This window comes from Bactrocera oleae, chromosome 3 (genome assembly GCF_042242935.1).
Source record: "Bactrocera oleae isolate idBacOlea1 chromosome 3, idBacOlea1, whole genome shotgun sequence".
Classification (NCBI taxonomy): Eukaryota; Metazoa; Arthropoda; class Insecta; order Diptera; family Tephritidae; genus Bactrocera; species Bactrocera oleae.
Window position 1 is genome coordinate 33,341,375 of NC_091537.1, and position 18,285 is coordinate 33,359,659.

The window sequence follows — 18,285 nt, forward strand, 5'->3', positions numbered from 1 at the left end:
ACTAACGCAATCGATTGCATCACTTCAATGGCTATTATCACACCACCACAAATGCCAAAGCAACTGAGTCATGCTACCGCATACGAGCGTACTGAATACGCCAATCGCGCATACAACAGCACAACGAAAACTATGCTAGCGATTCGTACATAGCGACAGATCGCGGGCATGAGCGTACACCGAAAAAGGGAGCGAATACCCACCAGGACAAGCTATGCGCGTATATAACGAATACGCATACAAACAAAATGAATACATAATAGCAGTGATCTGTCAATGTGTGGATGGATGTTCTAAATAGGAGGGGGTGTAAGAGATCAAGAAGAGGCGGCAGTAACGGTATCTTGTGTGCTTTTAGCGCTTTGGCGTAAGCGGTTCGGCAAATATCGGCGGATTGCTAGTATATGGTATCAAATTGCCTCATATAAAAAGGAACAGTGCCGGCTGTGTGGGTCAGAACGGCTTTCGAACGCGTAAGTTCAACACCTTAATGTTGGATTATTTTTTGGTTGTGTATTTTTACTGTGAATAAAAGCAATACCGTTTTTTGTGTTTTCACTGTGGCTTGAATCCCAATTATGTGAGAGCGAAAGCAAGAAAGAAAGAGAGTTAATGTGCATACGAGCGATCGAGAAGTAGTAGCAGTATGAGCAGAAAAAATTAAAACCCTGCCAATCCAGTTTATTTATCTGTTTTTCAAAAATTGTTAGTGATAAAAGCTTAAGTGACTTCTATAGTTATTTCCAAATATATAGTGGAAAAACAAAACTAGCAAAGTAATGATAAATGTGTATATAACATGCCGTACAGGACAAAAGGATCACTTAAGAGACACTTGTGGATTACTCAATACCCAAACCGTTATTTGAAAATAGAGGCCAAAACCAATGGATTACGACGTGGCCACTAAATACTAATGTGGAATATTATTTTTTTAATATTGATAAATTTTTGAACATATTACATATGTATATATATCACATCTTTAGTGATTTTCGAACTCACACTGCGTTTTATATTATATAATTCATTGATACCTGTGCAAATGGTTCAGATCAGATCAGAATAGCATATAGGTGCCATACAAACCGACCGGTCAAAATTGAGATAAAAATCTTTGTATAACCTTTTATGTTAAAAGAAATGCACCTGTGAAAGGTATTATAACTTCGATGCAGCCTAAGTTATCTCTTTTTCTTGCTTTATACCATAATATATGCAATAATAAATTTAATATCAAATTTCAAAACGAAATTTGTTTGGTGTCAAATGAGTGACACAAATGTGCATTTAATGGATAATACTACATCTAGCATACCCTATACTTTCGACACATATTTGTATACGCCTGTAAATATGTCTTCTTGAATAAATAATTCATCTAATTTTGCGTTAAAGTTAGAAAACCCGTGCGAACATGCACAAATAATATTTTCAAAAATAGAACACTTTCAAATCACACATAAAGTGATCAACCAATAGGAAGAAAGAATTAGCACTTTTACGAAATCGTTCAGCTAAATATTGGTACAATGTTCTAACAGAAATTAACAGGAATCCATTTTATCAAATGAACATGTTAATTTCATGGTTTTCGAAATGAAAAAATTTAATTTAAAAATTTATTCAGTAGCATCAGGAAGTATACGAAAGAAAATTCGTACATATTAATACATATGCATATACACATACAAACTCATATTCACACACGAAGCGCAAGGTGAAAGAGCACGATAGAAATAGCAATATTTCTACACATTTACATGTCCATGCGTACGCATAGGTGTCTCGCACTGGCCAATGTGGTGGCGACCAGCGACCAGCTATTATCTGCCGAATAGTTTTCACACGGTGTCGTTCGTGCGCTGGCATGCAAACATATGGAAAACGATTTCGAAATTTCAAAATATTACCGATTTTTTAAGGCGATGTACTACATTGAAATACTCTCTGCAAGAGAATTTTATTTTAGCCACTTTATATTTTCTTGTTTAGAGCTCAAGACATTTTCGCGTTTTCCAATTCATTGTGATCTTGCAACTCGGACGTTTTAGATCATCTCCTTTTGTGCGGATGCTGTTAGAAAGCGATTAATTTAATTGAATTTCTGATTTCTTATTCGTTCTTTTTTTTCAAAACGAACAGCCGACAAACGGTTCCCAAGATTTGTTTCGTAAATTACGAACATTTTTAAGAACAATTGAAAGCAATTTTTATTCAAAAGTGAGATTAAATTTTTGAATAGCTTTTGCCAAAGCGCGAAGTAAGTGTGAAATACAAAAAAACATACGTTGAGGAGTATTTTCGATAAAAAGGAAATCGTTCTGAACAGAAGTCTGAAAAGTGTTTAAATTATTAAAAATAATGTTAGAAATATTGAAATAAAAAACAGTGCATATGTGGTGAAATTGTATTAAAAAAAGACATTAAATATTCTGAAATAATGTTATAGCCTGAAATAGGATTCACGTATATTACATTAGCGACTATTTTTGTGCCGCGGCAGAGATTTTGTAGGATATCTTGAAACATATCGAATGCATATGTGTATTCTTTGTTATGTAATGTTTTATATAGGTATACATAAACCTTGTTAAGTACATACACATTAGAATTTACAAACCTCAGGAATATTATTAAACTTAATTTCGATAAAATTTTCAATTACACGTACCTATTTGTACACATTTTGCATTCTTAATGTGTTATTTAATATAAAAATTAACTGTTTTCTTTTAAACGGAAGTGTTGCGAATTTTCGAAAGGCTTACGTAACAGTTGCACCACAGAGAATACTAAGTACACACACACGCACATAACAACAAATATTAGTTTATAATAAAGAAGTTTTCAAACGTATTGAGTTCATATACAAGACCATATAAAAAACAACATTTAAATAATGTATTTATAGAATTGTTTTCGTAGAAAATAGGTGTGCGCCTATGTATGTATATAGGCATGTGGTGGCGAGGTTGCAGCATCTCCGAATGCTAATTTTAAACAGCAACCCACACATTCCACACACACTCATTCAGACGTTAGCTGAGTTGCTAAAGCAGGAACCACTGACAGCTTCACTAAGAGCAAGCGCAACAAACAATCGCTGCTTATGTAGCTTTTTCCACGCCATTTATTGGTTCATGTCTCAGCTATTATTGAGATTTTCATTATGTGTTGTATACGAAAGGCAACATCCGCCATAATTCGCCACGTTACCTGTATTAGGTCATGCAGCGCACAGTAAATACACTCACATACTCGCAGTAAAAACTTTTGTGGACTAATAGAGAGCGCAAGCGAATAGCGCTGCGGACTAATGAAAAAAATTGAGCAAAGAAAATCTAGAGAGAAACTATCCGATTACAATTCAGAATATCTAGAAAAACAAATAACGTTTTGGGAAATATTTGCGATATAGTTAGAGAAGGATTAATTTGTTTTCTGACCGTTAAAAATTATTTTATATTTCACGGTTTTGATATTGTTAGGCTTTTTCTTCGGGACCCCTTCTTCCCACTTTTATTATTTTTACTTTTTGCCTAAATCCAATCGCAATACAGAATACACAATCAACCACAATATCCAAACACATATAAAACATATTTTAGAACTTTAGTAAACATTTTAACCATAAGGTGTTTTCGTTCGGTACAATAAAGTGAAAATTAATATGAGGTTTTATATATTTTTTCTATTTTAGGGAAGCATTTGGGCTGAGACGACGCGAAACATTTCAATCTTTTGAAAAGGAAGACTTGGCAAGAACTTCGACTTTTGCACTCAAGCCCCGACTCTCATTCGAGTTACAATAATATATATTTAATTAACGTTTTCTGTTAAGAAAAAAGCGAATCTTTAACCAAGATGCCGAAGCCAATTGCTAGCCAAGAGGATGAGGATCCAACCCCATACCTGTTCGTGTCTTTGGAACAAAGACGTATCGATCAATCGAAACCCTATGACTCCAAGAAGAATTGCTGGGTGCCCGATGAGAAGGAGGGTTATCTTCTTGGTGAAATTAAGGCCACCAAGGGTGACATCGTCTCTGTGGGCCTGCCTGGCGGCGAGGTAAAACAAGCGTTAATAATTTGTATATGCAGATGATGTACAAACAAAAAACTCCACAATATGGATAGTAGTAAAACGTTGTTGCAGGCTAAACGAAACTAAATATAGCAAAAAACATTACTAGAAGTAAAAATTTTGTAGGAATCTTTCATTGGTTTTTGTAAATTCTGAATAAATTCTATTTCTCATGTTAGTTGAAACTTAGTTTTTTCGTCGATACTTTTTCTCTTGGTACAGGAAGATGCCTCTAACAAAACAAAAGGAAATCATTTCATTTATATAGTGCAGATTTGTAAATGATTCTGAAATTGTCTAAATAAAAAGGCAGTAATATATAATGTTATTTATTCACCATAATGTATCCCCTTATGAATAATTTCAAACCATTTATTTATAAATTTCTATTATGTGGTATTGTAAAACATTTAGACCAAGGATTTTAAAGCCGATAAGGTCGAAAAAACGAACCCTCCGAAATTCGAAAAAATTGAAGATATGGCCGATATGACTGTGCTCAATACACCCTGTGTCTTGCACAATTTGCGACAACGTTACTACGCTAAACTGATTTACGTAAGTTTCCTCAAAACGTTGCACTAATAAACCTTTTTTCTTTTCTTTCTCTCTCTCTCTCTGACCTTAAATTTTAAAATATTTCATTACCCATGAAACGAATGAAAATAAACCTAACAAAATCACTGCGAAAATGTAAACATAAAATGAAAATAATTTTAAAACACATAAAATCGGGTACTCACAAAATCAAAACTAAAAAACTATACTAAAAATTATAAAACGTATAAAAAACGCTTGAAATGTGACGCACAAAACAAAAGACCAAAGACTTTAAGAAAGATCAGCTTCAACAAGTCAATCCTCCGAAATACGAAAAGGCCGAGGATATGTCTAACTTGACATATTTGAACGACGCTTCTGTGCTGCATAACTTGAGACAGCGGTACTACAACAAACTTATCTACGTAAGTATGGTCGGAACCGATTGAAATGGGTTCCACCAAACCCCGCAATGTTTGCTTTGAATGTTTTTGTTTATTGTGTTTGTTATTGTATGAAATTGAATTGTCTATACCTATACACAACCTTACCACAACAAAATAAATCTTCATTTCATTCAGGATCAAACTATTACAACACAAACTAATTATCAAAAAGAACAAGAGAAATGAACCTTCATGCAGCTGACTAAAATTCAGTTAGAAAAACTTCAGATGCTTATTTGTGTCGAACTAATGCAAAATTTTCTTTAGAAATGCTAATAGCTTATGATAAGCAATTAAGAACTGTTATGCACATATTTTATTTAAACAAGATAATGAAATTCATGTAAGTACTATAAAAATATATTGAGAAATCAGTAAAGCTCTTTAAGCAAAATATGAGATACGGCACTCTCTAATTTTACTTATTTTAAAATGAAGTATATTTGGAAAACAGAAATTTGTGTTTTCAACATCTGAATTGGAAATCGGAAATGTAATTTAATAAGCTTTTTGAATCTGTTTTAAATTTTATATATGATGTATGATGATTATAATGTTTAATTGTTATCCCAATCCAAGCTACACATATTTTAATTTGTTTTAAAAATCTAATCCACTAATCATTATTATTCCATTAGCATCAATATCCTTCGTATGCGCTAACACCGCCACATACTAATTAAAAAACAAAATTAAATGCCAAATTTGGCAATTTTGTTCACCAGTTCATCAAGGAACGTCATAAAAAACATAAGCACGATAAACCCACACTATTACAACCCAGTGAAAGGATAGACTGAAACTTAAGAAAATTTTTGGAATCTTCATATAGCCATACACATTCCTACAGCAAATCCATTTCCCAAAAATCCAAATTCAAAATGCATAAAACTCATCAAATTATGGAACATTTTATATGCCCAAACCCATTGCATAATACACAAGAACACAAAATCCACCAACCATCAATCACATTACAAACTACGTTATGTTTCCTGACAAACGCAGAGATAAAAACCAACGGCATTTAATTAAAACACATTTTGTTAAGATAATGGAATGTTAATAAATATGTACGTACTAGTTGCATCACACAGTATATGAACCATCACTTGTCAACACAGAGCAAATATCATACGCGTTCGAGCTGAGTAAAATTACATTTACCAAATCAAGCAAAGAGGACAAAACATAGTAAAGAATAATCGAACCAACATAATTAACGAAATCACCCCAACACATCAAAAACACTCGAATGCGTTGACATTTAAGCAAATCACAAAAATGAATGCGAAAAATTTTAAGAAATAACTTTAACATTTAATTAGATTTTCTATATTTTAATATTGAAATCTTTAGGTGTCATCTACAATAGTATTACGTTGTTTGGGGTTTTTACGCAATTTCTATTTCTAATTTAAAATCTAAAGAAAAAACTCCACGTAGCGTAATATATTATTGCTCACTATTTCATTTCATTTATTATAAGGCGCAAGGTCAAAACTTATAGTTATATTTTAAAATTGATTGCTCCAATTTGTTAGTAATTTGAGTTCTTTTTTTTATTTTGATACATAGAAACTAATGACTGATTTAATTCAATTATTTTTCAACATTTTTTAATTTTTCCAACTTGTGTCGAAACGATCTGAAACGTAGACCTACTCCGGTCTTTTCTGCGTTGCCATCAATCCTTACAAGCGTTACCCCGTATATACCAACCGTTGCGCTAAGATGTATCGTGGCAAGCGCCGTAATGAAGTGCCACCACATATTTTCGCCATTTCTGATGGTGCCTACGTCGACATGTTGACCAACCACGTCAATCAATCTATGTTGATTACTGGTGAGTCTGGTGCTGGTAAGACTGAAAACACGAAGAAAGTAATTGCGTACTTCGCCACTGTCGGTGCCTCAACAAAGAAGGATGAATCGCAAAAGAACAAAGGTTCCCTGGAAGATCAGGTCGTACAAACTAACCCTGTACTTGAAGCTTTCGGTAACGCTAAGACCGTGCGTAACGATAACTCTTCTCGTTTCGTAAGTGTTGCTCGTTTAGAATGTTAAGTACAACAAAGTGAAACTTATTACTTACACAACAATTTTCCTCTCACCTCTTTCTTTTACAAATATCTTCTCTTGCCGATGTTTAGGGTAAATTTATCCGTATTCACTTCGGCCCAAGCGGTAAACTGGCTGGTGCTGATATTGAGACTTGTGAGTTTATAATTTTTGCTCGCTGTTCTGTGTTTCAATTAAGTAATTAATTGTTTACTTTTTACATTTCCAGATTTGCTGGAGAAAGCTCGTGTAATCTCTCAGCAATCTTTGGAACGTTCATACCACATCTTCTACCAGATTATGTCTGGCTCCGTTCCCGGAGTTAAAGGTAAGACAATCAAATTTAATTTTTATTTACCCCAGAGGTGATAAAATATCTCAGGACTATCCAAAAAAATAAAAGTCATTAAAAATCATACGCTAATTCGAAAATCATAACTACTTTAAAAGAAGTTTATTAATTCGAGTGACAAGAGCAAACGAGTTCAAAAGTTATTTTAAAGACAAAAAAATTAAATACTTAAAACAAATACTATTATAAAACTGTGTTTTTCATAAAAATATTGTATATAATACATACATATTGATACATACCAATAAGATATATATGTACACACGCATATATACTTGTATAGACATATACATACATTTCCATAGTATATTGTAATAACAAATTTTAATTAGATATTATTCGAAACTTTTAATAAAATCATACAATTAAACTATTATTACCAGTTCTTGTATTCATCTGTAGCCACTTTCCTATTCACTTGTCACACAAAACATAAATATATTAAAATACTATTAATTAAATTTACACTATATACATACACAAATATTATTTACAAAAATAAATATTACGTATTGCCAAATTATTAAATTCTTACCTTTCCACTTTTTTTTTATCAAAAACAAAATATACAAACCCAAATTGTCAATGATACCATATCATTCAAACACTCAGACGCTTGTCTGTTGACCAATAACATCTACGATTACCACATTGTCTCTCAGGGCAAGGTCACAGTCGCCAGTATCGATGATAATGAAGAATTCCAATTGACCGATGTAATTTCCTAATACTTTTATTTATAAAAATGTTGCTATTCTTTCGTTAATTACTACCCTAATTATTTGATTTTGTACTACCGTTAACACTATATTACATATGTCTAACTTCAAATTTACTAATTAACCAAAGTATTATTCACAGTCAATATACATATATTCATGTCGTATCATAAGTTTGACATTGGCTTGAGTAATATAAACCTGTAGGTATATTATTTAACGCACTATTGTACAAATGCTTTACTGTGCCCTCATAGGTACTTTCTAATGCTGCTCTCCCACAGTACCTTTCGAAATTCATTGACTTAAATTGTCTATCTACGGTTTTCTTATTTACCTGACCGCAGAACATTGATTAGACACATGGTATATTACGCGATAGGACATTTTACGCAAACTTAATTTAATTTTTTTTTTTTTTTACTACATACTAAATTCAAAAACAATTGTGCCTTCCGTATCTTCTTAATCACATCAACAAATACTTGTACTCATTATTACAACAACAGAATATTGTATACTATATTATAATATTACCGATTACAGTATTGTATCGCAAGGAAAAATAACCATACCCAACGTTGACGATGGTGAAGAGTATCAAATTGTTGACGTAATATACATTGATGAGTTAATACATATATTACACATGTAAATGGGTCTTAACATATTGCTAAAATATTTACTCAATAATCAATTGAAAATTTAAAGTAAAAAATTTAACCAAAATGCTGATGTATTCAGTGCTAGATTAAAAAATGTATAAGAAAATAATAATAAAATTAAGACTGAATCAATTTCTAAAAATATCTTCAACACGTCTAATCCTTAACTTAGGCTGTATACTGGAAAGAGGACAGAAACTTAACAGATGTCTAATAACTACCTTTAAATATGTTAAACTCACTCATTACAAAGTCTCAAATGTTTACTCGAGTGTTAACGCTTTCCAGCACCACCACTTATCATACTGAGGTTATAGATGTCATTTAATACTCTTTGTCGTCTTCAATATTTGAACTCAATGTTATTACTCTCTTTTACTTACACACTCGCTCCTTTATCCTCCTCCTTATGAGAGAGTAAATGACTGTTTACCACCGCTTCTACCGTCGACTTCAACAAGCCGTACGGTAGGATATCCGCGAAAATTGGATTTTTTTCGTAGAAACGAGTGAGCTGATAGTGCAGCAATCTCTTGCAACGCAGGGTTGCCAATCTCGATATTTTGTAGTGATTAAAAAATGGACTTGAATATATTGGATAGTTATTCCTAAAATAACTCAAAACCACAGTCGAATACACTTATTTATAAATAGACAAACTATTTTTAATAGTTGGATTTTAGTTTTGAGCTTTTACATTATGAAAAATTATAACTGAAAAACTAAATGTGTGAAAAATCGTGTATACAAATAGAACAATGGCAACATTGGTGAAATGAAAACAAAAGAGAACAACCGATTTCTGCGTTGCAACTACGGGCATAAATTTTGACAAATTTGGTTTGATACGGGCGGTAAGTACGGAAGGAAGGAAAGTCGGTGACTGTTTGTGCACTTATGCCTCGTGTCAGTGCTTTTATCCCTGGCTTCGAGGTTAGACTATCTTTGAGCTGCATTTAGTATTTATAATAAAGTTATTTTACATATTGAATAATATTATTTTGTGCACAGAGATGTTTATTGCTTGAAATCTTAAAAATCTAGCAAAAACATATGTATATAACTGTTTTAGAATATTATGTTTCTACGTACTTATATACTTATGTATATTTCTCTAATCAAATGACAACCGATTTCTACATGGCATAACAATTACAAATTGACAATTAAGTAGTGCCAACGACGCGTAAGATACCCTTCAAATGTTATTTTCCAGTCAACCATAAACTTAAGAAGTAACTTAAGTCCACACACAGTATTCATACATATCAATCTTTAATTAAGAAACATTATAAACGTGTAACCAACATTTGGGATACTTTTCTACCACAATTCTTTCTAAACAGCTCCTAAAACTATCCTGCATAATCCTTTTCCTTACTACATCTCAGTTGAGTTCGCCTTACTTGCCCGCAGCCTCCTTCACTGATAACTATTTTATATATCGTATTTTGTATCGTTACTTTTTATGAAACCAAATAACGGTATGTAAACAAATGCTAGAGATGGCATATTTATCGAACCATATTGGTGATTATCCTGGAATATGTCAGGGTAAAACAAGGATAGCCGGTGTCAACGATGGCGAAGAATTTGAATTGACTGACGTAAGTTGGTGTGAGCCTTTTCAATCTTACAATGTTACAAAATCTCACACTAGCAATGTTTAGTTCTATATTATCCTTCTACCTATTCAAATATGTCTTTCTGTATATTTTTTTCTGCAAACCTCTTTAATACATAATTTCTAAAAATATATTTTCAAATGTTATGTATTTTTTTGTTATTTCAATTTCTTGTCTGTCATTTCGCTGTACAGAAATAAACGAGATTTTGTATTAATATTTAATATAAAGTTATTTTATAGTTACATATTTATTGTACCTACTTGGATTTCATATTGCTGGCCTCTCTGAAGTACTTCAAATATTTATTTACTCATTGTCTTTCATTTCTATGTCAATTTCATTGTAAATAAGTTTAATTTTCCTATGTTATTCCGGAATTTCTATCTCTTGCTGAAATAATAATTATTATCTTTCTAAGTAGTAGTAGATCCTTTAGTAATATTTGGTCCCCATTTAATGCATTCACTTTATGGTCCAAATACAACAAATCTTGTAAAAAACAATATTGTACTTATTTACGATTTGACACTGCTTGACATAATAACATTTATCATCTTTAAGGCATTACGGGTATTGAGCATACACAATATAATGCATATCAAAAACGGGGTGAAATAGTCAATTGAATCATAATCAAGAAATCGTTCAATATTATTAAACAGCGCTACAAGTGTTAAATTCAAATTCTTGGTACAGTGGTTCTGATACCGGCACAAAAACTTATTACTTTGAGTTACAACTCACTAAAAACAGCCCACGCAACGATATTAATATACAATATGTATACCTTTACTGAGTGCATTATTTTACGTACGATATGAAATAGAAATATTCGTTCAATACAAACCAAAAACAAAAAAAAATATTTTTAAAATGATTTACAAAATGACGTGTTTCCTACTTCATAAAGCATTTTATTCAGTTTAGTATGTTTTGCGCTTTAATAAACCTGTTCATTATAAAACAAACAAAAATCGGCATCAGTTATAAGTCAATATTTTATTTCCCGCTCTATAGGCTTTACACTTGAAAATAAAAAAAAAAACATATCCATATTTTCCATTTTTACCGTAAACAGTCAAGAAATAAAAAAACACTTTTTTCCTATATCAAATCTCGCACTACCTCTACACACTTGATTTTTTCGTTTCCCTCATTGCCATTTTTACATATTTTATGAAATTGTCATGTGCAAAATTAATCCAAAAAATACCACAACAATTTTCTTCTCTCGACTCTTGTGCAGACGTTTGCTTCTTATCTGATAATATTTACGATTACTTTAACGTGTCTCAGGGTAAAGTCACTGTACCCAACATGGATGACGGTGAGGAATTCCAGCTGGCAGATGTAAGTTTTCGACGTAACAACGAAAAACAAAAACATAAAACAGAAACGCAGAAAATACAAAACCAACATAGAGCAAGCCAATTAGTGTAGTTAGTTGGTACTTATGTACGCAACGACGCCAAATCCACCAAACATAGTTAAATGCGCATGCCACCAGCACCACTTATATACTGCGTGCATTAATGTGGCGCCTGCCATAATTATGCCGTACTAAGTACAACAGCCAACACCACTACCATCCACCTTTTAGTATTTACATATACACCCACAATACATTGAACCTTAAGTTACTTTTCTTTGACATGCGTATCTGAATTTTACCAAACTCCTTAAATCTGCTCTTTTCTACACTTATTGTTCTACGTTAGATCGCTCGTTTGTACGTTGAATTTCATACTTTACTGTATTTGTATGTCATTATATTGCATCTATGAACATTTGTTGGAATGTCTTTGCACACACACACAAAATAAAAATCGAAAATTAAAGCGTGCACGGGCGGAATATTGAAAATTTACGCCTAATACGAGTACAAAAGTGCCAGCACACTAGTTAGCATAACTCTAAAATGCATTATGTTATAATTGGTATCTTGCGTTGTTACAAAAGGAAAACGAAATGTTGCATCAACTTGTATCTCGTGCTAATGTCATTTTTTACAGCGTGATTCATTCATTGCTATTTGCTGATCGTTGTGCGCTGTATACCTCAATAAAGTGGAAGGATAGTTCGGCTCCACATTATTTAATTTATTATACAAGTACTTACATATATATTCCGATAGACTGTATTTTCGTATGCATATGTTTGTGTATACACATGCTTGGTTCGCAAGGAAGCTTGCTCATGAAATTTTTTTATTTGATAATACGGAAATTTGTATTTCAAAAACCATGGAACACGTATAGTTACCGAACTTATAAACTAAAAAAAGTTTATTTTTTATTTACATGCACGTTTGTTACTTTTTCCATCTTATAATAGAGTTTTTGGTTAAAATTTATAGTTCAAATATTCTACGCTTTCCAAAAATTCCGGAATCTATTTACGTCTATATCCTAGTCGCTTTCATCAACGTTTCTTCAATTCGATTTTCCTTAAGAAAATTTATTTACTTACTTCATACAAAAAATTAGACATTAAATATTATACATGATAATAGATTTTGAAGAAAGATCCGAAACAGCTTATTATTATTTAAAATTATTTTTATTATTCGGATTAAATATTTAATTTGAGTAAATAGATAAAAATTATTGGCTTAGTGAGAAACGCAATTCAATTCATTAATGCATCTACATATATACTAATTAATAGCAGCTTGATACATGCAAATATGTAGTTTTACTATTTCCAGCGTAGAAATGAATATTACATTGAAGAATAAATCTTTCTACGAAATCTAATATTAAGTTTTTATGTATTTGTATATTTTTCCATATTGTAGCTTGTATAAATATTTATTTTGTGGTTTACTTATTGCATTTAAGTTTGATAGTTGTTTTTCTTTGCCTGCTTTTAATATTGTTTAATATCGATGATTTTAAAATATGTTGTAGAAAATATAAACAATTTACACTCCCTTAGCTGTACAAAAAAGCCAAACAACATGTCATAAACTCTCGCTTTCAAACACCTTAAAACTGCAAATAAAAACTAAACAAATAACATTTATAACATTTATTTAGAAATAAAATCAAAAATAAATTGAAACTAATATTATTCAATTTTCCTACCTTACTCCGACATTTAGCAAGCCTTCGATATCTTGGGTTTCACCGCTCAAGAGAAACAGGATGTCTACAAGATCACCGCCGCTGTCATGCACATGGGTGGCATGAAGTTCAAGCAACGTGGTCGCGAAGAGCAAGCTGAACAAGATGGTGAAGAAGAAGGTGGTCGTGTGGCTAAATTGTTCGGTTGTGACACCGCTGAACTTTACAAGAACTTGTTGAAGCCCCGCATTAAGGTCGGTAACGAATTCGTTACCCAAGGTCGTAACGTGCAACAGGTCACCAACTCCATTGGTGCTCTCTGCAAGGGTGTATTTGATCGTCTCTTCAAATGGCTGGTCAAGAAGTGTAACGAAACTCTGGATACTCAGCAAAAACGTCAGCACTTTATTGGAGTACTGGATATTGCTGGTTTTGAAATTTTCGACGTAAGTATGACACGGTCCTCCGTGAACACGCTAATAAGAGGTACAACTATTATGTAGGATTCATGTGAGATACACATATTTGATAAACGCGCATGAATCTTGCACTCTAGTTATTTGCTTGCAGCCGAGTATGATTCCCAACTTGGTTACGGCATAAGTGCTGATCTTACACTAACACTTCTTTTGGACGATGACATGTCTCCGAAACGAATGAAGATAGACACCAATTTATGGTATTTCAAATACACATGGTCTTTAACGTCCAATTTATACAGTCATATATTGCCCCATATACTATATAGAGTAGTCACACATTATATTCATTATAATCTTGTTTACTGAACGAAAGCAAAGCTCAACTCTTATCCATGTATTACTTCAATATAGTACAATGGTTTCGAACAATTGTGTATCAACTTCACAAATGAAAAATTACAACAATTCTTCAACCATCACATGTTTGTCTTGGAACAAGAAGAATATAAACGCGAAGGTATCAATTGGGACTTTATCGATTTCGGTATGGATTTGCTAGCTTGTATCGATCTCATTGAAAAGGTGCTTATTCAAAACCAATGATAAGATGAAGACATTTCTATGTACATATGTTTCATGTGAAACCGTTGCAAGCTAGTCACTTTGTTCTGTTCTTATCAATATGCTGTATGATATGTTGTCAAAGTTTTGTTATTTATTAAAAGAAAAATCAGTTGTCTAATAAAACAGGTACTGGTATGCATTATATAGTCAAAGTATATGATTTTGAAGTTCAAAACAAGTATTAAATTTGCATAAACTATACCTTGGATATGCCCCCATTCATAACACTTTGTACATTAAAATATGCACAATTTATTTTAATTCATGATTGCAAGAATACTCGCACAATTAGATATCTCCCACTATTCAATGGTATATTAATTATTTGTTTTATCCATATGTATTCCCAACATCTATATATAATTGTCTTGTAAATTATTACCATGAATCACCAACTATCACCACCACGACCATTAGTACAATGGCTTTGAACAATTGTGTATCAATTTCACCAATGAGAAATTACAACAATTCTTCAATCATCACATGTTCGTTTTGGAACAAGAAGAGTACAAGAGAGAAGGCATTGATTGGGCGTTCATCGATTTCGGCATGGATTTGCTGGCATGTATTGAGATGATTGAAAAGGTTGGTTTTGAACGCGAATCAAAAGAGCAACAATAAAATATAAATGAAAAGTTCATAAGCATACTATTTAATAAATTTTTAAATTCTTTACGTAGTATCTAAACCAATAAGTATTGTAGATATTGGGAATAATGTATAACTTGAGGTAAATGACGGTAAAGCATTTGATTTCAACACCAATTATTCATATTGCATCCAATATTACAAAGTCACTGAATGAAATATGTGTGTATTGCACGTGCTCTCTTTTCACTCCCCCACTTTTTTGAATTGTGTGTATCTATGAGGAAGTACCCTACCACCTTTCACCTGCACTAGTCCTACATAAAACCCACATAATTAACTTTTGAACATTAACATTTATATCCTTTTAACCTTACATTTACCATGTTTTGTTGTTGTGTTCCATTTTCCTCTCATATACAGTACAACGGTTTCGAACAATTGTGTATCAATTTCACTAACGAAAAACTTCAACAATTCTTCAACCATCACATGTTTGTTTTGGAACAAGAAGAATACCAACGCGAAGGCATTGAATGGACTTTCATCGATTTCGGAATGGATTTGCAGATGTGTATTGAATTGATTGAGAAGGTATTGGCACTGAAAATTTAGTAAAAAAGAAGTTGCAACGCAATATTTGCTTCGCTATGGGCTTCGCATAGTAAAACAACAATTAGTCAATATAATAGAAAATTAATCGCTTCATCAGAATCTAATCCCAAAAGATTGGTGATTCTATAGCCACTCTTAAACATTGATATGGTTATTTTCAACGCGTATATTAATAATAATATGAATAATGGTATTCTTAAGGAAGATTCGAACAACTAAATCAACAATATTTATAATAATTTTTGATTTTCATTGATTATATAAATGTTTTACGTACCCATTACCATATTTATTTCTCGTAAAAATTACACCTTTACTTAACATACCCTGCCTAACTTATTTACCCCCTAGTATTCCTCCACATTTTTATAAATAGACTCTTACCTATATTAATGTATGAAGAACACATTTGCGTATTGAAGAATTTTTAAGTAAATACAATGTAGTTGTGGGATCCTGAAAGCGTTTGTTATGTAAATATGGAGCAGTAAATAGTCGTAAATTCAAATATCCCTTTATTATTTAAAAATCAATATTAGCATTGATGATAAGAAGATATCTATATATATAAGTCAAATGCTCAAATAACGATGGAAGTGTACATAGCTAATCTTGTGCTTGTTATTTGTTAATAGTAATAATTGTAGTTGTTTAAGAAAGTTGCAGTACAATTAGTAAACTGTATATAAGAGGAATAAATTTAATGATAAAGCTATAAAGCACAGGTAAGCATTGCATTCACAGTAGCTATGTTATATTTTGTACGCATAATCTTAAATTTACTTTACTGCACTATTGTAGCTGGTAGTTTTCATAGTAATTCTAGTGTAAAAATCGCACGCTAACTTTGTACATGATGCCAAATGTTTTTTGTCGATTTTTTTTTTCATTTTACATAATTTAGTCTAATCCAAATATGTTTTTCTTTTATTTGCCTTACATTACATGCCTTTCGACTACGAAATAGCCTATGGGTATCTTATCCATCCTTGAAGAAGAGTCTATGTTTCCCAAGGCTACCGATCAAACATTCGCCGAAAAATTAGTTAACACTCACTTGGGCAAATCGGCACCATTCCAGAAGCCGAAACCTCCAAAGCCTGGACAACAAGCTGCCCACTTTGCTATTGGCCATTATGCTGGTGTTGTCGCTTATAACATCACTGGTTGGTTGGAAAAGAACAAGGATCCATTGAACGATACTGTGGTCGATCAGTTCAAGAAATCACAAAACAAGCTGTTGATCGAAATATTCGCCGATCATGCAGGTCAATCTGGTGGCGCTGAACAATCAAAGGGTGGTCGTGGTAAGAAGGGTGGAGGCTTTGCTACTGTCTCTTCGGCCTACAAGGAACAGTTGAACAGCTTGATGACCACTTTGCGTTCAACACAACCTCACTTCGTGCGTTGTATCATTCCTAATGAAATGAAACAACCTGGTCTTGTAGATGCTCACTTGGTTATGCACCAATTGACATGTAACGGTGTACTTGAAGGTATCCGTATTTGCCGTAAAGGTTTCCCCAACAGAATGGTGTACTCTGATTTCAAGCAGCGGTAAGTATTTCTAATATAATAGGCGTACTACATTATACACAAACAACCTTTTAACGATAACAATAATGAATAATAAAAATATAAGTGGGTATAATTTATATTAGTTGATACTAGAAGTTATAGATGCGGCTAAAATATAACTTTAACAAACAAATTTAAAAAAATAGAAAAATATGTAGTATGTTAATTAAATATTGTCTATTTTTTGTACCCATTTTCTTTGAATTTGAATACAAAAATTACCAAAAGTTACATGATATTGGCTCCAGCCATCATGGCCGCTGAGAAACAACCCAAGAATGCAGCCGCCAAGTGTTTGGAATCTGTGGGATTGGATCCCGACATGTACCGTATTGGTCATACTAAGGCAGGCAGCTAATTTTAATTATCTGTTTTCTTACTCCCCTTACTCATAAAAAGCGTTTATAGTACGACCTAAATTAAATTTTAATACACCAGATTGTTTGCCTCTATACATGTCATTTTCTGTATTACAATCCTATTTGCGTTGCGTTCTCTTTCTTGTTCTCTTCGTCTCTATAAATGAAACTTTCACCAGCCCACCAGTATTGCACGAAAGTTTTAAAACTTACAGTACTGCTGTATAAACACATTATTCTTATCCCAAATTAGTATTTCACATTTTGTAGGAATGAACTATATAAGTAGAATTATTTACCAAATACTTGTAGTACACGTTATACTTACCCAATTCATATTTAATATATGTAGTTAAAAGTTTCATTTACCAATTGCTACCCCCACGTTAATCCATAAAGGTTTATAAATTCTTAGATTATTTATTCAAATGTACTTGTTCGTATCATGTAATGTTATATATTATATATTTAAAATTTGGTTATTCCTAGACAGATCATTAATTGTTTTGACCCTTTATACATCGTACGCCTATG

General features: G+C 32.3%; 1 protein-coding gene across 39 annotated transcripts in view; it reads left to right on the forward strand.

The window, feature by feature from the left end:
* The first annotated feature begins 455 nt into the window (after positions 1-455).
* Mhc (myosin heavy chain) overlaps positions 456-18,285 on the forward strand; it is a 32,616-nt gene continuing 14,786 nt past the window's right edge. For 4 of the 39 annotated variants that reach the window (XM_070106401.1, XM_070106400.1, XM_070106397.1 and 1 more), the window contains exons 1-10: positions 2,041-2,263; positions 3,704-4,071; positions 4,908-5,051; positions 6,732-7,112; positions 7,226-7,289; positions 7,363-7,461; positions 11,744-11,847; positions 13,601-14,008; positions 14,396-14,566; positions 16,782-17,371. In XM_070106401.1, the coding sequence (XP_069962502.1) occupies positions 3,868-4,071; positions 4,908-5,051; positions 6,732-7,112; positions 7,226-7,289; positions 7,363-7,461; positions 11,744-11,847; positions 13,601-14,008; positions 14,396-14,566; positions 16,782-17,371 (2,165 nt within the window). In that variant the 5' untranslated portion in view covers positions 2,041-2,263; positions 3,704-3,867. Of the gene's footprint in view, positions 474-2,037; positions 2,264-3,703; positions 4,072-4,500; positions 4,645-4,907; positions 5,052-6,731; positions 7,113-7,225; positions 7,290-7,362; positions 7,462-8,097; positions 8,202-11,743; positions 11,848-13,600; positions 14,009-14,395; positions 14,567-15,025; positions 15,197-15,622; positions 15,794-16,781; positions 17,372-17,620; positions 17,739-18,285 lie in introns of those variants that run through there. The other 35 variants (XR_011395125.1, XM_070106387.1, XM_070106392.1 and 32 more) reach the window with 21 other exon arrangements.